The sequence below is a fragment of the Cetorhinus maximus genome, chromosome 11, assembly GCF_964194155.1.
Source record: "Cetorhinus maximus chromosome 11, sCetMax3.hap1.1, whole genome shotgun sequence".
Taxonomy (NCBI): Eukaryota; Metazoa; Chordata; class Chondrichthyes; order Lamniformes; family Cetorhinidae; genus Cetorhinus; species Cetorhinus maximus.
In genome coordinates this window covers 69,482,487-69,504,965 of record NC_135889.1, presented here as the reverse complement: position 1 = coordinate 69,504,965, position 22,479 = coordinate 69,482,487, and the positions used below count along the sequence as shown (strand labels likewise).

The 22,479-nt window shown below is 43.8% G+C and overlaps 1 protein-coding gene across 3 annotated transcripts in view; it reads right to left on the bottom strand.

The window, feature by feature from the left end:
* galnt13 (polypeptide N-acetylgalactosaminyltransferase 13) overlaps nucleotides 1–22,479 on the bottom strand; it is a 550,349-nt gene that overhangs the window by 221,104 nt on the left and 306,766 nt on the right. For all 3 annotated transcript variants that reach the window (XM_078552191.1, XM_078552192.1, XM_078552193.1), the window contains one exon: nucleotides 7,459–7,625. In XM_078552191.1, the coding sequence (XP_078408317.1) occupies nucleotides 7,459–7,625 (167 nt within the window). The remainder of the gene's footprint in view (nucleotides 1–7,458; nucleotides 7,626–22,479) is intronic.

Sequence of the window (22,479 nt, the reverse complement as noted above, 5' to 3'; positions counted from 1 at the left end):
GTATAATCCTGGCAGAACCACCCAAAGTTTGCAATTTGAACCGCATTTTTGGGTGGTTCCCAGTGCAGCACAATTGTCGAGAGGATGTGTGCACTTCCGGGCAATTGCTGTGCAAACCCTTACCTGGGAACTTCCCAGAGGGATTCCCCAGTGCATCTTTGGGGTACCCCCCCAAATCCGACACTGGGGAGCTCGGAGGTTACGCCCCATGATATAGAATTGACAACACAGAAACAGGTTATTTGGCCCGCCTGACTCAACACAGTGTGTATGCTCCACACAAGCCTCCTCCCACCCTCCTTCATCTAACTCCATCAACATTGCCTTCAATTCCTTTCTCCCTCATGTGTTTACTGAACTTCCTCTTAAATGCATCTCCGCTATTCACTTCAACTACTCATGGTGGGAGCGAATTCCAATTCTAACCACTCTCACGGATGTTTCTCCTGAATTCCCTACTGGATTTGTCACAGCATCATTACAGCACAGAAGGAGGCTATTTGGTTCATCAAGTCCATGCCGGCTCTCTGTAGAGCAATCCAGTCAGTCCCATTCCCCCGCTCGATCCCTGTAGCCCTGTAAGTTTATTTCCCTCAATTTCCTTTGAAATTTTGATCGCCTCCATTTCCACCATGCTTGTAGCAGCGGGTTCCAGGTCATTACCAATCACTGTGTTAAAAAGTGTTTCCTCGGGTCAAAAGCACAAGCGGAAACACTTTCTCTACACGTACTCCATCAATCCTGTCACCGAGTTCCATGCTACAGTTACTTTAAACTGGCCATTTCTATTAAAATAGAAGATGGAAGAATGTTTCAGAAACAAGTTAAACATTTCTCCACCTATATAACCAACTGTAGTTTTAATCTTGGGGTTGTTAGCTTGGCTTTCAATTCCGTCATTCATACTCCAAAAGACGTGTTTGTAAAAATGTCAAAACATCATGACAATGAAGTAAACAGAAGCATATAAAAATGCCATTATAAAATGATGTCTACAAAAGTGCATTCCTAACCACAGTATACATTTGTATTCTTCTATTTTTTAAAAAATCTGCGTGATGTTCCATTAAATATTTCAGTACATGTGAGAGTATAATTTTTGGACTTGAAGTTCACTGAAGGTGGCTTGGCAGGACTTTCGCATGATTCTTAATTTGCTTAAATGAGGATAAAGCAAACTTGATGAACTTGAAAATTTTTTAAATGACCCAGAGTGTTATAGTTTTAATCTAGTTTATTTGGTTGAATAACATGTAGCAAATCACAGAATCTTAATGGCACAGAAGGAGGCCATTTGGTCCATCATGTCTGCACTGGCTCTCCAAATGAACATTATGACCTAGTAACATTGCCTTGCCTTTTCCCCGTACCCTTGCACGTTGTTTCTATTCAAATAATCATCTAGTGCCCTCTTGAATGCCTCTATTGAACCTGCCTCCACCACACTTCCAGGCAGTGCATTCCAGACCCGAACCACTCGTTGTGTGAAAAAGTTTTTTTATCGTGTCACACTTGCTTCTTTTGCAAATCACTTTAAATCTGTGCCTTCTCATTCTTGATCCTTTTACAAGTGGGAACAGCTTCTCCCTATCTACTCTCTCCGGCCCCCTCATGATTTTGAACATCTCTATCAATTCTCCTCTCAGTCTTCTTCTCTCCAAGTCCCAACTTCTAAAATCTATCCTCATAGCTAGAGTTTCTCATCCCTGGAACCATTCTTGTAAACCTTTTCTACATTCTCTCCAGTGTGCTCACATCCTTCCTATAATATGGTGCCCAGAACCTTACACAGTATTGCAGCTCAGGCCTAACGAGTGACTTATATAAATTCAGCATAACCTCCCTGCTCTTGTATTCTATGCCCCTATTAATAAAGCCCAGGATACTATATGCTTTATTAGCTGCTCTCTCCACCTGTCTTGCCACCTTCAAAGATCTATGCACATATACACCCAAGTCTTTCTGCTCCTGCACCCCTTCAAAATTTCACCCTTTATTTTACATTGTCTCTTCCTACCAAAATGCACCACCTCACACCTCTCCGCATTGAACTTCATCTGCCACCTATCTGCCCACTCCACCAGCTTGTCTATGTCCTCTTGAAGTTCCACACCATCCTCCTCGCAGTTCACAACACTCCCAAGCTTCGTATCGTCCGCAAACTTTGAAATTGTCCCCTGCACACCAAGATCTAGATCATTAATATATATCAGGAAAAGCAAGGGTCTCAATACTGACCCCTGGGGAACTCCATTACAAACCTTCCTCCAGCCCGAAAAATATCAATTGACCATTACTCTCTGCTTCCCATTTTTCAGCCAATTTTGTATCCACGTTGCTACTGTCCCTATTATTCCATGAGCAATAACTTTTCTCGTTAAGTCAGTTGTGTGGCACTGTGTCAAATGCCTTTTCAAAGTCCATGTACACCACATCAACAGCATCACCCTCATCAACCTTTTCTGTTACCTCTTCAAAAAACTCCAAAAGTTAGTCAAACATGATTTCCCCTTTAGAAATCCATGTTGGCTCTTCCTTATCAACCCATATTTCTCCATGTGGGTACAAATAGTCAAAAATAATTTTTGAAACCAGTATGAAATGAGTTGCAATAAATGCAAGTTTCATTTTCAGTGCATTACATTAATCTACCATCAATATTCACAGAAAGAAGCTTTCTCTCCTGATGAACAAAATATGTGCAAAAATGATTGGTGCTATGAATTACACATCCTGGTCAGCCATACTGCAGAAGACAACAGCAAACCACTGCAGTACTTTGCCAAGCATAATCATGGACTAATCTAATAGAAGCCCATGGTCGCCAATGCCCTCTTTGGGGCATAGTGCCTGAAGGAGGAGGAGGAATGTCTGCAATTGTGTTAAATTACCTTGGGGTGCTACTTGAATCACACAAGGAAAAGGTGCAGATAGCAGCTGTGATATCAAAAAAATTGGGAGAACAGTCATCCCTTTTGAATGCTCAAAGCCAAATCTCAGTGTCAGTAAGATTACTTTGCCCCTTCCATGAGCAACTATAGAGGGCTCGTAAACTGATGCAATGTATTTCGCATCTATATGTGACCTTGAACAGGAGGCAAAGTCTGCTTCTGGGTTCACAGTGACGGTACTACATTATAGGACAACAGAATGTTGAATGCTGAAATATTGACTGGTATCTTCGTAATATCAGACTTATAGTTTTGGCCATTGGCTTCAGTCGCACCAGGAAGAATGCTCAGATGTGCTTTCTTTGATAAGAAATAGAAATATGTGCTGTTAAAACATGAAGTGCAAAGAAGACCATGGGAGTTATCCTGGGTGTCCTGGCCAATATTTGTCACTCAAACAACATCACTAAAACAGATTATCTGGTCATTATCATGTTGCTGCTTGTGGGAGCTTGCTGTGCTCGAATTAGCTACCACCTTTCCTATATTACAATAATGTCTACACTTCAGAAGTATTTCATTGGCTGTAATGCATTTTGGGACATCCAGTGGTCATGAAAGGTGCTTTTTTTAATGTTTGCACCCACAGCAGCATGTCATCACAAGATTAATAGAAATATTAACTCATCCAATCCCAGGCCAAGCACGAACCTTGGGTTGAGGCTAGCCTAATTATTAAATTTAGGTTGACTCCAATGTCTCACTTAGATTTGGGCTTATCCTTAGATACTCAAGGCCCTGATCTTTTATTCAAATAAAATATTTGAAGGCCAATGTCACTACAAGGGAAAATGAATTAACTTTGGCAGTGTTTAAAAAGAATCCTAACGCAGGGCACAACTCCTTCAGGGAAGATTGAGAGGAGTTTTGATAGAGGTGTTTAAAATCATGAGGGGTCTGGACAGAATAAAAAGGGAAAAGCTATTCCCACTGGTTCTCCACTCTTCCACTAAAGGACACTGATTTAAAGTGATTGGCAAAAGAACCAGAGGTGACATGAGGAAAAATCTTTTTTGCAGCAAGTGGTTAGGACCTTGAATACAGTACTTGGGAGTGTGGTGGAGGCAGGTTCAATTGTGGCTTTCAAAAGAGAGAATTGGATAATTATCTGAAGAGAAAATATTCACAGGTTGATGGGGGAAAAGCAGGGCAGTAGGACTAGCCGAGTTGCTCTCGCAGAGGGCAATCACAGACAATTTGGGCCAAATGGTCTTCTTCTGTGCTGTCCTCATTCTATGATTCTATGATCTGCTGTTTAGTCAGAATCATGATGACAAATAAGGTGGTGCCTGAATTGTGCTTGCCTGTCTGAAATGGACTGGTTTCACTTTTGTTTCAGAATATTCAAAGTAACTTCCAAGTGTCAGAAACAACATTGATTAGGAACTTGCCCACCGGGGGCAAAATCAATGTGCTTTAGCAATATTTGAAGCCTGCATCCATTTAAAAGGGCAAAATAAGTGGTTTGGGAGCACAGCATGAAGGATACAGGCAAAAAAACTTTTATCAAATTTGTGGGAGGGCAGAGAGTGCAATTGTCAAAGTGCTGTTGCACAAAGTCAGCAGAGGAAGGGGAGTAACTGGAACAGAATAATGCGCACTCCAAGGAGAGATGCATAAATTAAGTGGAAGGAGGTGGACATGGCAGTCAATGCCAAAGACAACATTCCATACATGACAACAATGTGTAGGAAAATCATTTAACAATCCTGCCAAGTCAGGTAAAGGAAGGTGAATCCGTCAAATCTTCCTTCATTTGGCAACCTCTCAATAAGTAAGTTTTTTTTTCTTTTTATGCCAAGTAGCAAAAATTCAAGTGTTAAGCCGCATCTTTTAGTGAGCATTTAGATGACCTTGTAGATCAATCTGATTGAGGCATATTTTACCACAAAACCGACAAATGAAAAGCAATCTGGTTGATGATGTAGTTGCAGCCAACTGGCTGCTAACATTTCAAGAATGCTTTATTCAGTGTATAGGCACTTAAAATGAGTTTAAGTGCTTGAATTGTTTATTATCAATGCCCTGTAGGCAGCAGGGTACCCCTCACACTACTACGTTATCTGCTGGATGTATTTCTTCAATTTCAATCTTATGTGAAATCACCTGACTAAGAGACTCATGCAGAATCTAATTGCTCAGTGCACACATCTGTCACCACGCATTTTATGAATTGATACATAAGTCTTACTGCATGTTATGGTGATCAAAGATAATTCTTAATGTTTGCTTTTGCTTCAAAGGTTGGACATTCCTTGATACAGCATAAGAGCTGTAACAAGTAAGAGATGCCCAATCCCGCACTCTCTCAATTCCACAAGGAGCAAAACCTAGGTAGGGTGCTACAGAAAGGGAAATAAGATGTATGCAATAGTTGCAGATTTGTAATGCTGTAATTCACTTCCTGCTGTAATCACCCTACCACTCCCAACCCGCCACCCTCCTCTCCCACTCCCCTCAACCCCAGTCCCACCACCTGTCAGTAAGCTATATGACCAAATTTTCATCACTCCTAAGAGAAAATTCATGTTGACAAATTTTCATTTGAGTATGACACCCAGGGTGGAGTGTGTGGCAACTGAAGGGACCTCTTCATCAGAGGCTTCCCATAACCGTTGGGCCCAAGGGCAGACAAATGGTCAGACTACTGCCACAGATGCCTCGAGTCCCAGGTTGAAGAAGGCTCTCTTCTAGTCTCAAAAGGATTGAGCTTGTAAATGAGCATCACATGGGGTTTTAATGATCATACTGCTTTCCCACAAATCCATTCCAGTGGGGAGGCAGTTCCCAGTAATAGTCATGTGGTAGAAATGGAGACACTGTGCCTCTGAATGGCAGAACATGTAGGTCAGCTACCTTCAATGCATGCAGCTATGGTTGAAGGACATGTGGTCCTGTTGTCCATCTAGCATCACTAAAGTTGCAGATTACAGCAAGTCCATCTCAGAATTCAGCTGTTGTGAGATTAATGTCACCTTAATTCCTAATGTCTTGTACTGAAATGCAGTCTCCCATTTCATGCACTCTAGCCAGTCAAGTAGCAACAATGAGAAGCACAAAGTACAGGTTGACACCATCAGGAAGCAATTTTGAGCAGGTCACAGGCCGCCTGGTTCAAGTTTGCGTTGCAGCTGCTTTGCAGTCTTTTAAATCAGAAACCTTGCACTGACAAATTTCCATTTGTGTATGACACCCAGGATAGTCACGATCTATTATGAAAATCTGCCAAACATAAATAAGCTGTACATTGAGAAAGTGGAGTCAGTTCCTGTTGGTGGTCTTTGAGCAAAGGAGTACCTATGGCCACATGGTAAAATTTGTGATCCCTTGAATCTTTGGGGAATTCTGCCATTCTATAAAAGTTCAATGCTCTCTCATATTTCTGTTGATTGTGTGTAGGTAAATATGATGTAATTGCTAGGTCTAGAGTGCAATGCATTGATTAATTGCTCAAAGCAGGGGTGAACAATTGTTTATCTAAAATCTGCCACTTCCCTACTGGCAGCCTGGGATTGCCCCATAGCATAGAAATTAAAGGCAACAGGGACCTTAACAATCACTGGCAGAGAGGCTGCAGTGATAGGGGTTCTCTGCAGAGTTATTTGCAGCAGATAACTCAAGTATTGTTTTCTTTGGAAAGCAAAATTCTGGGGCACTGCTCCTCAGTCTAATGCAGCCAGTCACACAACTGCCTATATACTCTGAGGTGAGCATGCTCACAGGTAAGTGCCATGAGCCTCAGCACCCTAGCATGCCACTTTTTTCTTGACTTTCAAAGAACAATGATGGTAATTTTGTCCTTTCTGAAGTGCTGCATGAAATGGCATCCCATAAGCAAATGGCACAAAAGCCAGATGACACTTTAATTGTACCTGCTAACATTGAATCTAGACATCCTTAACTTCATTTCCATCTTCCCCATGATGTTTAGCGATTCTGAACATTCATATACAATAGGCATGAGTATAAATTGAAGAAAATAATGGAAAATGAGGCTTATGATATTCCCACATCATTAATAAGCACATAAAAATTAACAGGTAATTCTGAGAACCAACAGAAATGGCTGTGGAAAATGGGGAAGCACTAAAGTAGGCAGAGGCTCAGCATTACAGATCTCCAACCCAATTGGAATTGGTGCTTATCCTGTTAGCCCCACAAAATCTGTTGGTGGCTAGCAAAAATCTATGCTAATTTAGCATGTATTATTACAACCATAAGATAAATGAGCAAAATAGATTCAATAGATCACATACAGGGTTAAATCACATTGCATGGTTGTTAAATTTACATCCTAATTCTCAGCCTAAGTGGCAGAAAATACAGAACTGTGCACCATAAATACCATCCTTCGCCTTTAGTTAATGTCCAAATGGGCTCAAAAGTAACAGGGCAAATAATTAGCTCACCTGTCAAAGCTTACTTGAATTATTGAACTGACATTTGTTTTAATACAATGATATTCTCATAACAATATTTACTGTTATGTAAAGGAAATTGTTTTTACCTCTTTCACTGTCATCATCCACTAGGATGATCTCTTTAAGTACCTTTTTGGGCGAACGAATGAGCACGCTGTGAATGGTGCGTAGAAGAGTGCTCCAGGCCTCATTATGAAAAACAATAACCACACTTGTGTCTGGAAGATTATCTTGGTAGACTTTTGTCTTGCATCTGTATGGAAGATGGAAATTTAGAATATTACAAACTTTTGCTCAATTCGAAGAATACTTTGTGCAGAGCCACAACGTTCATAGCACAGTAATTAGGCAGCAGTCTAATTCCAGGAACCTGGAGAGCTCCATTCATTTTCATATTAGGTTAACGCCCTTCAATACATGTTGTTAATTTACGTAAGCAACATGCATCCTATGGCTCATGTTAAGATGGAAACATTTGCTGCTGTTAACTGAATAAAGGCAATTATGTTATGATTTCACCCTGGAGAATTGCATGGCATTTCTGCCAATCTTTTACACCCAAAATAGCCTTCTGCCACAGATGGCATCCACCTGCTAGCCCCATATGCTGAAGCTGAACTTCAGCATGATCAAACAGCTCAGTAGCCATTCCCAGCATTATCTTCCCCCTGGCCTTTGGAAACAACTGGCATTCACTTGCTGGCATTATGCCTCACTTGATTACTTGGTTGCACTGTAAGAAAAACAAAACCAAACTCAAAACCTATGAAAGGAAAGAGAGTTATTCTAAGCATATGTGAATCAGTAATCAAAAATATACTAGCTTTTTATTTTATAAAACATTTAATTTGGCCCAAAAATGTTTTACTTTAATATTCCCCATCAATTATGTAAAGGTGCTTCAGGTGATGCATTTGGCATTGCTTTCTAAGCAAAAACCTAGCTAAAGAACGAGGCTACCATGTTGACATTTTACACATTTGACTGGAAATAATTACTGAACGATACATTTTCCAATTCATTGTTATTGTATATACATTATAAAATAGTACTTAATTACACAGTAACATGAAAATTAGGATTAATGTAAAACAGCCCACTCTCTATTCAATTTTGAAACCACTCAATTCTTTGGAAGTCTCCAATAAATAATTAGCATTAACCAATGGTTATATTTAGCAGTATTACTGAATTCTGGACAATAAAATAAATAAGCCCACTCAACATAAAATTGACATGCCTAAACAATTCTTTATATGAATTAAACTATTGATAATAGGAAACTATTGTGTTGATGCATAGTAAACAACTATACAATTCAATTAACTCTCTGAATATTTCAATCACAATAGCAGTATTAGTATTCTTTGGTGGCCAATAGGGCCAGTCAGTTCAGGGCTACTTTGTTTAACAGAGAGACTGCATCAATGCTGTAAAACTGTATTCAGCATCTGCTGTCTGGCAGTAGCACAGGGGTTATTCATTCATTCTGAATTAGGTTTTTCTCTGAAAGTCAGGGGAATGACAGAATGAGGTCAATGGAAAATCCAAGATAGTTCAAATGCAATTTTCTGCCTCCAAAGGGCTTCCCCTGTCATCAAAGTGATTTTCATTCAAAGATTTTGCCCTGTACCCTTCTAGTAGGAAAGTTGTAAATGCTATCCAAAACTACCATCATGTCATTCTAAGAACTAAAGTTTAAGGATTCTGCATAATACCTAAAGTACAATAACAATAATATACAGGAATAACACTGTTTGGTCAGGAGGGGCAAATCATTTTAAGTCAAAAATTGTTCTTTATTCCAACAGCTGTTTGATTTGACTTATATAAAGTACATTATGACATTTGCAGTGGAAAATAATAAACTGTTAAATGTTGATAAGACACGGTGAGGCAATGTCAAAATATGTATACACATATTTATAATGTACATACAATAACAATTTTGTGCTTTGTTTTACATCTTGTTACTTTTCCCTCTATTACCTGGGATAAAATTACTTTTTTTTTCCAGTGGTATTATGTAAGTCACCATGTGGTCACATTTCTGAATTTTTCCTCTCTCACAATCAGCCTCTCATACATATATTGCTCATACATATATTGCTAAGAAAGCAGGTCATGGTAATTTATATTTATTTATTTAGGATGTTGGCATCATTGGCAAGGCCAGCATTTGTTGCTCATCTTTGATTGTTCGAGAAGGTGATGGTGAGCCTCCTTCTTAAAGAATTACAGTTTATGTAGTGAAGATACTCCAATAGTGTTGTTAGGTAGGCAGTTCTAGAACTTAGACTCCATGACAATGAAGGAACAGCGATATAATTCCAAGTCAGGATGGTGTATAACTTGAAGGGGAACTTATGGTGTTTCCATGTGCCCTCTGTCCTTGTCTGTCTAGCCAGTTGAGATTGTGGATTTGGGAGTAGCTGCAGTACACCTTGTAGATGGTACACGGTGCTTCGGTGGTGGAGGGAGTAAATGATTAAGGTTGTGGATGGAGAACAATCAAATGGATTGCTTTATCCTGGATGGTGTTGAGCTTCTTGAGTGCTGTTACAGTGGTACTCATCCAGGCAAGTAGACAATATTCCTGACTTGTGCCATATAAGGCATTGGAGAGTCAGCAGATGAGATACTGGCCACAGAGTATGCAACCTCTGGCCTGTTCTTGTAGCTACAGTATTTATGTGGCTTGTCCAGTTATGCTTCTGGTTAATGGTGACTCCAATATGTTGACGGTGTGGGATTCAGTGACCGTAATGTTGAATGTCAAAGGGAGATGATTTGACACTCTCTAGTTGGAGACGGTCATTGCCTGGCACTTGGGTGGCACGAATGTTACTTGCCACTTATCAGCCTAAGCCTAAATATTGTCCAGATCATACTGCATTTGGACATGGATTTCTTCAGTATCTGAAGAGTTGTAAATGGAACTGATCACTCTCATCAGCAAACACCCTCACTTCTAATCTTACAATAGATAGAAGATGAAGCGGCTGAAAACATTTCAGCATAGAGCCCTGCTCTAAGAAACTCCTGCTGCGATGTCTTTGGACTGAGATAATGGGCCTCCAACAACCACAACCATCCTCCTTTGGGCTAGTGCGACTCTAGCCAGTGGAGAGCTTTCCCCCTATTCCCATTGACATTAATTTCAGTAGTACTCCTTGATGCCACTTTTGGTCAAATGCTGCCTTGATGCCGGGGCATTCACTCACACCTGGAATTCAGCTATTTTTCCCATGTTTGGATCAAAGCTGAAATAAGCTCTGGAGCAGACTGGTACTGGCAGAAACCAAATTGGGCATCGAAAAGTGGGTTATTGGTGAACAAATGCCACTATTGATGACCTCTTCCATCACTTGCTAATGATTGAGAGTAGATTGTAATTTGCCGGGTTTGATTTGTCCTGCCTTTTGCGGACAGGAAATACCTGGACAATTTTCCATGTTGTCAGGTACCAGTGCTGTAGCTGTACTGGAACAGCTTGGCTGGGGGCGCGGTTAGCTCTGGAGGAAAATTTTGCAACATTACAGCTGGGACGTTGTCAGGGCCCATAGCCTTTGCAGGATCCAGTGCATTTAACCATTTCCTGATATCATGTAGAATGATTCAAGTTGACTGAAGACTGGCTTCTGTGATGCTGGGGATCTCACGAGGAGTCTGAGATGGATCATTCACTCGGCAACTCTGGTTAAAGGTGGTTGCATACACTTCAGCCTTGCCTTTTGCATTCACGTGCTGGGCTCCACCATCATTGAGGAGGAAATGTTCATGAAGTCTCCTCCTCCTCCTCCTAGTTGTTTAATTGTCCATCACTATTCACAACTGATGTGGCAGGACTGCAGAGCTTGCATTGGTTGTGGGCTCGCTTAGCTCGGTCCATAGCATGCTGCTTCCAATACTTAGCATAAATGGCTTCTTCAGGTTGGTACCTCATCTATAGGAGTGCTTGGTGCTTCCCCTGACATGCTCTACTAACCTGCAGAAAAAGTGTCTCTTGTCTCCTTCACCTCTCATTTCCTCTCTATCCTCCACTTTTTTCTCTCTTTGTTTACTTACACATTTGCTGTTCAGCTCCACTTACATTTTGCTCTCCCTTCACTTGTTTTGTTCCTTATTTTACTTTTTAAAATCTTTTTGCATTTTCAGCTATTCTTTAACTTTAATATTGGAGTTGCCATTTAGAGAGATTGTGGGAAAGAGCATGGGAAAAAATGAGGGAAATGATAGGTCTATTCATCAGCCAGGAACAGAAGCCTTAAGGAGCCAGTAAACAAGAATTTAAAAAGGTGGACAGTAGGTTCAGGTATTAAAGAGAGAAACAGAAAAGGAACTATAGAATGTGCCAAGATATTGAAGATGTGAAAAAACAGGACGCAAATGGAGCCAATCTGCAAGCTACTGAAATTAAAATAAACAAACTAGCTTGGGCCAAGTATATGTGTGTGTTTGTGTGAGTGTGTGCACGTGCATGTGTCTGCATATATGCGTGTGCGCCTAGGGGTGGGTGGTGGGGTAGGGTGGAGTGGGGAACAGATTATTGCCAGAGTTAAAATCAGTGCTCATGAAGTACAAATATGACACATGCAAAAGATCATGCATTGCACTACAGACAGCATTCAAGGTAAAACAAAAATAAAGTTCAGACTTGATGTTTTCCTAAAGGGAGACTAATTCATTTTTAATTTCTGGAAGCCTCAGGACGATCCTGGACACTGGCCAACTAGGGGTAATAGAGGTAAACAATCTAGTCTCCTCTCCATCTGACAAGAACGGAACCAAGCACAGTGAAGCCAAACTGAAACCTCTATGGACTCTGCAGGAATTAATTAGAAAACTACAAGAATGTTCATTTGATTAACAATATAAATGTACTATGATAATATTTTACTAATTTTGCACTGTCTGGAGCACAACATTTCTCTTTTTATTATCTTTTCCGGAGTATGCTGGCTCTAAAGCTGCATTCAGCTCACTTCATATGTCCTTGAAGGGCCAGAATCAAGATCTCACTAACAAGTAATTGTAAAATTTAAAATGAAAGATTGACGTTCTCTTCCATCCTTACTGAGTCTCTTTGTCCCAGGGCTATTGTTTGATGACGCTGTTCAAGATAAAGCTGCCAGATCCATTTACCCACAAAATATGATGAGTTAATGGTGACCAAGACTCAAGCTTCCAATTTGGGCCTCGTAACAATTCCAATAACCTCACAGTCATAATAATATAAAGGAAGAAAATTAAGTTCAAAGAATGAAATGACTTAATATGCTCTGGGTTGAGTATTAATAAAAGTATTTGTGGCAGCAAGTAAGTGGGAAAAAAAGGCAAACTACTTCACAGCTGTTCGCTTCGTGATAACTTCCAGAGGACAAAGAAGGCAACTTCAAAACTAATCCACAACAACAATTGTCCAGATCTGGTTTCCGATTTGTTGGGGAATGGATGTATCCCCTAAGATAGGCTACGGGTTCCCTCTGAGGTGCTGATGCACTGACTCCATTGGAATTTTCCAGGAAATCTGAACTTCCAATGGGCAATTCCCCTGTGCTCCTGGACCCTCCGATAAAGTCTCCAACTCTGAGTTAGAGACAGAGACTTCTAACAGTTCTGACTTACTTATCTGGATAGTTACCCAGGAAATGTTATGACAGAAAAATCCTAGACTAACCCCTGTGTAACTTTCCAACTGGCCACCTGATCCCTCCACCCCCGGCTCCCTTCTTGACCCCCCGACTACTCCCCCAGCCAACCTAACACGACTTCACCACCAACTCACCCCCCACGACTGGACCTGATCTGATCCTGAGTCCCCCCACCCGACTTGACCCAACCTCACCACCTGACTCAATCCCTCACCTCCAATTTCCCCCCGATCCCCTGGCTCCCCCTGACCGGACCTGACCTGACCTCACCTCACCACCCTATCCACCCGCCACCCACCCAATGATCCTAACCACCTATCCCATACCACCCTACCCACCTACACCCTACCGTTCTACCCAAAATACCATCCTACCCACCTGCCACTCTATTCATCTACCAGCCTACCCAACTGTCACCCTACCCACATATCACCCGACCCTCCTGCCACTCTATGCACCCACCACCCTTTCCACCTGCCATCCTACCGCCCTACTCTCTTACCCACTTACCTCACCCACCTTACCCCCTTACGTCACCCACATTACCACCTTACCCACTTACATCACCCATATTGCCCCCTTACCCACTTACGTCACCCACATTGCCCCCTTACCCATCTACACATTCAACCATTCATCCATTTATTCATACACTAACACATTGAAAAGCTGATTAAATGTCCCAAAACTTTTCAGTTTAGTTAACAGTTACCAGGATATGGCAGCTAGTGCCATAAAAAGAGGGTGAGACTAGTCTTCCCCGATGATCAAGCGATACGGTGAAACAGTTGGATTTCAGGTGTGTTCCGCATTTCTGGAGAAGCCTGGATCAAAAGTCCCGGATGGAAATGTGGAGCTACGGCATGGCAGAGAAGTAGGAGCAGAGTGGCAATTCGACAGTGATTGCCACTCCTCAGCAGCAATTGAATTGATTCATTCAAATGCACATTTGATAGATTTCTTCTTAAAAAACAACATGCTGAGAGACACTAAGCGAGTGATTTTAGACATCTGGTGAATGTAGCATGCTTGGGAGGAAGAGATGGCTGGATCTATAGTTCCCAAAGCTTTTCAATATAAGCAATTTTCTCAAATAACATTGTGTCTGGTACAGACCAATTGATAGAGGTTGATTGCAACGATTAATCAACAAGTCCATTGTCCCATGTGACTATTAGGATGGTAAAAGGTAAATTAGAGGGACCTTCATCTTTTTATGTCTCCCATGTTCCTTCCCAAAGGCAACAGATTAGCTTGATTTGAAAATTCTTGAGGATTATACAAATGGGATTCAGTCATCTTGCAGAACTCTGTCTTAAACCATAAGGAATCTTACAATAGCTAACCTGAACTGATCATCAGAACTGATCATCATTTGAAGTAGGTGCACATAAATCATTAATTTAGGGATTCACATGAAAACTTGAAGCATAGCATAGTTTCAAGACAAGTGATTTTTGTAAGCTCTCTCAATCATGAGGCAAGAATGAATAGCTATGAATTGCTTATAAAGTTAAAAACATCCTACAGTATTCCTATGGCAAGCTGAGATTGGTTGTGAAAATAAATATATGAGCTGGAAAATCTACTTTCTGATTTCCAAACAATGCAGTGTTAATCTCAAATTTTCCATTTGTGTATCTATTCAGGCTTCCGGGGGGTCTATGTTAGATCAAAGAGGATCAAAATAGCAAGATAAGGGCTGCTTTGCTCTTTTTAAACATGGAACCTTGGACTGAATTTTCCCAGAATTGCATTAAGTGCAGTAGAGGGCGGGTAAAATTGAGTCCTACCCGCTGACAAAAATGGTGGGTTTTCACGCCATATCGTCCCAAGCCCGCCTCATTATTTATTCACTCCCGTGAAACACGCCATTTCCATGGCGAGTGGGCTCTCATTCGCCCACCCGGCATCAACCAGCTGTTGCATCACCCTGGCCGACAGCTTTAAAAGGCAGCCGCCAGGAAAGCGTTCATTGCCACCAGCTCACCACCAGTGCCTGGGAGGCATGGCCAGCAAAGGAGAAAAGACTGCAGCCCCTGCTTCAACAAAGGGTCCCTCGAGCGACTGCTGGATGCTGTAGAGGCCCGCCGGGGTGCGCTGTAACCCCATTCTGGCCGCAGGGTGGGTAGCAAAGTCACCAACCCTCACGATCTCACTCCAGCTACCCCTTCCGCTCACAAAGTCAGCCAGGGGCCCTCGGGCACCTATAGGGAGGAGGATCTGCAGGTGCACACTCCGGGGCCATCCACTCAGGTGACTCTGGGAGTGCTCAGCTCATCCTAATCCGAGCTTCCTGTGACCTCCACAGATCCAGCTTCACAGGTCGAGGAGGGTGCCACTGCCACAGAGCAGGACCCCGAGAGCAGGCCGGGGACCTCCAAGTCTCGGACAGGAGACAGGACGTCGCAGTCAGCAGGCTGCCTCCACCTCTGCTGTGGATGTCCAGGGAGCACCAAGATGTAACGATAGGGTTAGGAAAATTAGGTAAAAGTAGTTGCAAAGCCTGGGCACAGGTGTTGATCACTTGTACATACTGTTCACTATTGTCAATAAACCCCTAAGAATGTCACCCTGCCTGTGGCTCCTTGTTCTGATGAGCAGTGTTCTTGTCAATCAAATGTGAAACCTTTCTGCACAAGATAAAAGGCAGATGTTTCAGTCCAGGGCCTCTTCCCTGTGCTCTGTGCAGCCTTCAGACCACAGTGATGGTCCAGCCTCACACTCACTGGAAACATTACTGATGCCTGCACCTTGGTGGTGCTGGTCATTGCTGCCAAAATGTAGTGGGCAGGCACCACAGAGTTCTCTCATTCTCTCTGTGTGCTCTCAGCACCTTTAAGGTGGGGCTGGCCCCCATCACACCAGCATCTGCGACCAGTGATGCTGTGCACCAACTCCTGAAGGACTGAGGTGCTGAAGGCGGACACAGCATCAGCTGCGTCTAAAGTTTCATGGCCGCATCTCTGAGATGGCCCTGATCATGGAGCGCAAGCGAGCTGCCCTCGGCCAGACAGGAGTCAGGCATTCTCAGAATCTATGTGAAGATCTATGGAGTGTCCTCACTGCATGTCGTCATCATCCTCCTGCAATTGAGTGACTATTAGGCCTTCACTACATCTCCATGACAGGAGCATTCTCACAGAGGGTATTCGCGCTGCCATAAGTCAGACTGGAGTCAAACATTTAAAAATGTGATGTGAGGATCTACGAGGACACCTCACTGCATGTCGTCATCATCCTCCACAAGTCAGGCAGCTATGAGGGTCTCCTGAGTGCACCTGTCTCATCTAGCCAGTGCGAAAGCCTCATCCCCGTCATGGTCACCACCAAGGACCCCCTCACCCTCATCTTTGACAGCATCCTCCTCATGGGAGGAGACATGCAGCTCCTCCATCTCCCACTCAGCCAGCTCCTCACCCTGTTGCAGCGCCAAATTATAACAGGCACAGCAGACAATGACGATGCCTGACACCCTCTGTGGGCTGTATTGCAGGGCTCCACCAGACTGGTCCAGGCACCAGAACCACATCTTCAGCATCCCGAAGATTTGCTCTACCAAGTTGTGAGCTGCTGCGTGAGCCTCATTATAGCATCGCTCTGCTGCAGTCTGAGGCTGCCGCTGGGTGTCATCAGCCACAGCCTCTGCGGGTAGCCCATGTCCCCAAATAATCAACCCTGCAGCCTCTGTGGACCCTGGAAGACTACAGGCATCTGTGAGTGACTCAGGATGTAGGCATTGTGCACACTCCCTGGAAACTGTGCGTACACCTGCAGGATGCGTTTCTGGTGGTCGCATACCAGCTGCCTGTTCAGTGAGTGGAAGCCCTTGCGGCTGATGAAGTCCACTGAGTGTAGCGACGGAGACCTGAGAGCCACATGAGTGCAGTCAATCGCACCCTGTACCTGTGGGAATCCCGAGATCAGGGCGAATCCAATGGCCCTCGCGTCCTGGCTGTCCCAGTCCCAGGTGAAATGCACAATGTTGTGTGCCATGGAGAAGATGGCATCCGTGACCTCATGGATGCATTTGTGGGTGGTGGATTGTGAAATCCCACAGAGGTCACCTGTGGAGCCCTGAAAGGAGCCACTGGCGTAGAAATTGAGCGCCGCGGTCACTTTCACAGCCACTGGCAGTGGATGCCCTCCATGTCCGCTTGGTGCCAAGTCCTGCAGTAAGTGGCAGATGTGAGCCAACAGGTCCCTAGACATGTGCAGTCATTGACTCACTGGTTCTCGGTTATCTGCAGGAATGGCAGGCGGCGTCTATAGACCCTGGGTGTCGCTGGGCACCAACCAGCCATGGCTCGCTGTCGCTCCTGGGCAGCATGTGTGGGAGCTTCTGCTGCCCCTTCTTCATGAGGTTGCTGCTCCTGCCTTTGCACGGCCAGGAGCCTCAGTCACTCTCTCCTCCGTCTTCTACGGTCTCTATAGGCCATCAGGGATACAGCTAGGTCACCAGGATCCATGATCCTGACGTGGTCCTCCTGCAGCATGAAAGAGAGAGAGAGACGTGGTTATCATGGCTGTACTTAGCACCTTTCCTGGCCCTGTCTGACAGCCCCTTAATGCTACCCAGAGAGTGCTGGTCACCCCTTGGATGGCCAGAGATGAGTGCGCTGCATGGCTGCCTTGTCAGCCTGCAACATGGGGGACACTGGTCCAAATCAGGGTGCTGAGATTGCAAGAGGCTGTGAGCACCTCCAGCAGTGACTGCTACATGGCCAGTGTTAGTGAGGAGATTGTACACGTGCAGTCCAACTGCTCTGCGGTCCAATAAAGTTGTGGCAGACTCGAAGTCTGTGCCGGGGTGGGGATGGTGGTGGTGTAAGGCATAGAGTGTTTGGTGGCCCTTTGGTGCCTCCACGTTGCTTGCATGGACGGACAGGCTAGGAGCCTGACCCCAGTCATATCACTGTGGCTGGGCCTGATTTGTCTCAGTTGCAGAGGCATGGTCACCTTATAGAGGTGTCCCTAATGCGACGCCACTTCCCTCACTTACCCTGACCCCCACCTCCATTCCCTGTGTGCGGGATGCAGCACCAGGACAGCACCTAACCCCCCCAAACCATCAACAACAGTTGCCTCCAAGGTTGGCCAGCACTTGCCCCCGGACACCCTCCCCCCGCCCCCAGCAGTCACCTCTGGGGCCAGGCATCTGTTGCCACCCCCACCCCCCGGCTCCCCTGAGGCCTGTAAACAATGGGTGAGCTGTGGAGAACACTGCTGCTCACTCACCTCAGCTCCCACAAAGTGAAGGCCGCCAAGTGCACGTCGCCTATGTGCTGTTGTGAAACGCGTCGGTGTGCTATCCTGCCGATGTGGACAGATGGTACAACGGGGTTCCAAGAGCCTGACGGGATGGCCGTTTAATTATATGCTGATGTATTACAGTTAGTTCCCTGCCAACCGATGGCGGGAAACACGGCCCGCCATTGGTGGGCTGAGGGGACGATCGTGACCTGCCTTCACGCCATCGTGAAGCAGGTGACGCCATATTTTCCGCGCAGACCACCTATCACACCCACTGCCTGCGGGCTCAGAAAATTCTGCCCTATGTTGCAAATTTATCCAAGAAGAAGTTACCCCAAATATAAACCACAAGGTGGCACCAAAGGGCTGATTATCACTTGCATTGCAGTGCCAAGCCATATCAAATTGTTTGCATTTTTACCAGAGAGACACACCTTGTCCAATTTTTCAAGCTCATTATAATAGTATCACACCCTAAACGCATTGCTCCAGATGCAGGAAGTATGCTTCAGACGTGGTTGGGTTATCTGCTGGGAGTAATAGCTCTTCAAGACTTTCCATTTCCATTTACTGGGGAGCTACACTGTCGATGGAAAACAAGATTTAAGTTACAGAGAATGGAGGGTAGGAGTGAGTGAGTAGAATTGTCCTCAAGATGCTGCTCCATGAGATAAAACAAAGCAGGCTTGGCCTTTTCACCCTTCTGTGTGCCATCGAGCATGACAGCATATTAAATGCTTGAGTCTAGGTGGTGAAGTGAGTGAATGTCTTCCAAGTCCATAGAATATGGAAGCAAAAGGAAGACATGTTTTTCTGCATTCAATAACTACCAAGATTAAGATTCTTGGAATATGCCTTGTCTAAAGTGTGATGACCGTAGGAGGCATGTCACAGAGAGTTTTCTCTCTGCTACAGTAAATGCAAGTACTCATCAAACGTTCAGAATTGGCACATGGATATGCTTGCTTGTCCTGCTGCAGAGCAGACTTCTTTTCTGGCACTGAGGAATGCATGTAATGTCACATATAAGTCATGTGCATGCCCATGAACACACATGTGACACAAAGGCTGTAAAGTCACTTATCTTACAAATTCTAACATCTGTACATTTTGTATTGGCTTACATGAGAAAGATGAACATAATAGACAGGAATAGCTATGGACAAAAGTGCAATTCTCCCAACTATCGCACACTGATTTAACACTGTCCTCAAAAGTCTGGAGCTGAAGACCATAAGGGAGGGAGCGGTTAGCGGTCACCCCAAAGTCAGGATTAGTACCACCTTTGCTTAATATTCATTCTCACCTTATTAACTCATCGATACACTGACAAAAACAACACCACACTAACATAGCACACAAACTCTCATTCCTAATTCTCCTTCCCTTCCTTAGTCCAAATTCTACTCTTGGCTCTCTATTCCTAGTTCCGGACCGACTTTATTCCTAAGCTCCTTTCTCCTGTCCTCTAAAAGACTTCCCCAATACCAGTATGATATACTGGTTGTTTACATCACTTTTTGTTTGATGTTAATACATTGAAACAATAGCCATAAGAGCTGGGAGCAGATGAAGTTAACAGCCCAAAGTCTGACTCCACATAGGTGATGTCTAATTGGAGCAGGACAATAAAACATAGTGGATGCATGTGAGAAAATTGCCCAAAGCAGCAAACAGGTAAAGATGGGCAAGGGTGGTTGGATAGCCAGAGATGCCTGCGAGCAGGACAATAATCCAAGACCGATGGATGGCCAAAGATAAAGATACCAGGTGAATAAGGAGGGGCTCTGGTGTTGGTTGGAGGGGGTGGGAGGCAGGTGGGTGGGGAGGCAGGTGAGTTAAGAACCAAAGCCCAAGGAGAAATAATAGGCAAAGCAGGAGCAAAACATAGCAGGTGTACCAGGATGAGATGGCAGTCCTATGGTAGCTGCAGTTGGCAGGGCATCAAGAACAATGAGGGTACACTGAGAGATATCAGGAATGGGCAATCCAGCGTCTTTGATAGGTCTGGTTGTTAAAGAACAAGCCTACAATGGCAGAAAGCTGGCAAACCAGCAACAAAAGCCAATAGTACCAGAATGAATGACTGAGCAGGAGTTGCAGGTGATGCGAGTTAGGAGACAGAAAACAGAAGAGCTACACAGTCTCACCAGTGATGGGGAGCCTGCAACTATATGTTTTAACTCCAATTATCTTCCGTGACTCATGAGTTGGGAATGTACTGAAATCTACTTCCACGTTGACATTGTAACTTTAGTGCAAGACTAAATCCTATGTCAAGATCTGGGAAAGTGCCGCAGCGGCCATAAAGATTACAAAATATAAATATCACTGAGGTGGTCATGAGTGCTTTCAAAGACTAAAGGGGCAGTTCAAATGGTTCAAATGACCAGTAAAGCAGGCGGACAGCCCTGAACAAACACAAAAGTAGTCCTGAGAGTTGACAAAGTGTATCGGAATGGCCAAGAGAGAGGTTGCAAAGAGTTCTGGACAGCTGGTCAGTGGAATCACTGCAATCCAGGTGGACTGTTGAGGAATGGAAGTCAGTGTTAACCAACAATGTAGAGCAAGCAGGTTAGGGACAGACATTTCAAACAAATTTAAATTCAAAATTAAAGACAGAGGAACATAAAGCTAATTACTAAAACAGAGGCTGCAGCAAACCGCAAATTCAGAGATGTGGCTTGTAGCTGGTATAGATGAGTGATGGGCACAAAAGGTGCTACAGTGCCACAAGTGCTGGTCAGGCTGTAAGTACATTGTGACAGCATAGCAAAATTGAATGGAAAATGTTGGCATAGCTATTTGACTAGTAAATTCTAATGCAATAGTATGAGACAAAAGTTCATGGCAACAGGAAATAAGATTTGTGTTTTATATAGGATATGTGCACTCAATGAAAGAACTTTAATAGCTTATAGACATGTACATGCATAATATCACTGGACATCACCGCTTTTCATAAATTAACTTGAAATTGTTACCTTCGTTCAAAATTTTCTTCAATGCTTTCAGTATTATTCTTCTATTATTGTTGATTTCACAGACAGTGATTCCCATTCACTTCAATTTTACTGGGATGCTTGATGCCACACTCAATCAAATGCTTGCTGCCTCGATGTCAAGGCCAAATCACTTTTGCCTCACCTCTGGAATTCAGCTCTTTTGTCCATGTGTAGACCAAAGCTAAAATGAGTTCTGGAACTGACAGGTCTTAGCAGAACTGAAACCGAGCACTGGTGAGCAGATTATTGGTAAGTGCCACATGATAGAACTGTTGACGACCCCTGCCATCACTTTTCTGATGATTGAGAGTAGACTTTAGCTAGCTGGCTTGGACATATCCTGCTTTTTGTGGTCAGGACATACCTGAGCAATTTTCCACAATGTTATGTAGCTGCCAGTGTCATAGCTGTCCTGGATCAGTGTGGCTAGGGCACAGCTAGTTCTGGAGCAAAGATCTTCAGCGATATAGCCAGCAATTGTCAAGACCTATAGCCTTTGTTGTATCCGTTGCAGTCAGCCATTTCCTGATATCACTGGTTTCTTTGATGGTGACAATCCCAGAAGAAGTCCAGGATGGATTATTCACAGCAAACTTCTGGCTGAAGGTGGTTGGAAATGCTTCAGTCTTGTCTTTTGCACTTACTTGCTAGGCTCCTCCATCATTGAAGATGGGGATATTGATAGAATCTTTGCATTCTGTTAGTTCTTTAATCGTACACTACAATTCACAACTGGATGTAGCAGGACTGCAGACCTTTGATCTGTTCTGTTGGTTATGAGATTGCTTAGCTTCATACCATGCTATTTCCGCTGTTCAACATGCACACCTGGTAGCTTCACCTGGTTAGCACCTCATTTTTAGGTCTGCCTGCACTGCTCCTGGCATGCTCTCCTGCACTCCTCATTGAAACAGCCTTGGTCCCCTGGACTGATAAGTTTTTTAAATTCATTCATGGGATGTGGGCATCGCTTGCTAGGCCAGCATTTATTGTCCATCCCTAACTGCCCTTGAGAAGGTGCTGGTGAGCTGCCTTCTTGAACTGCTGCAGTCCATTTGGTGTAGGTACACCCACAGTGCTGTTAGGGAGGGAGTTCCAGGATTTTGACTCAGTGACAGAGAAGAAATGACGATATATTTTGAAGGCAGGATGGTGAGTGGCTTGGAGGGGAACTTCCAGGTGGTGGTGTTCCTAT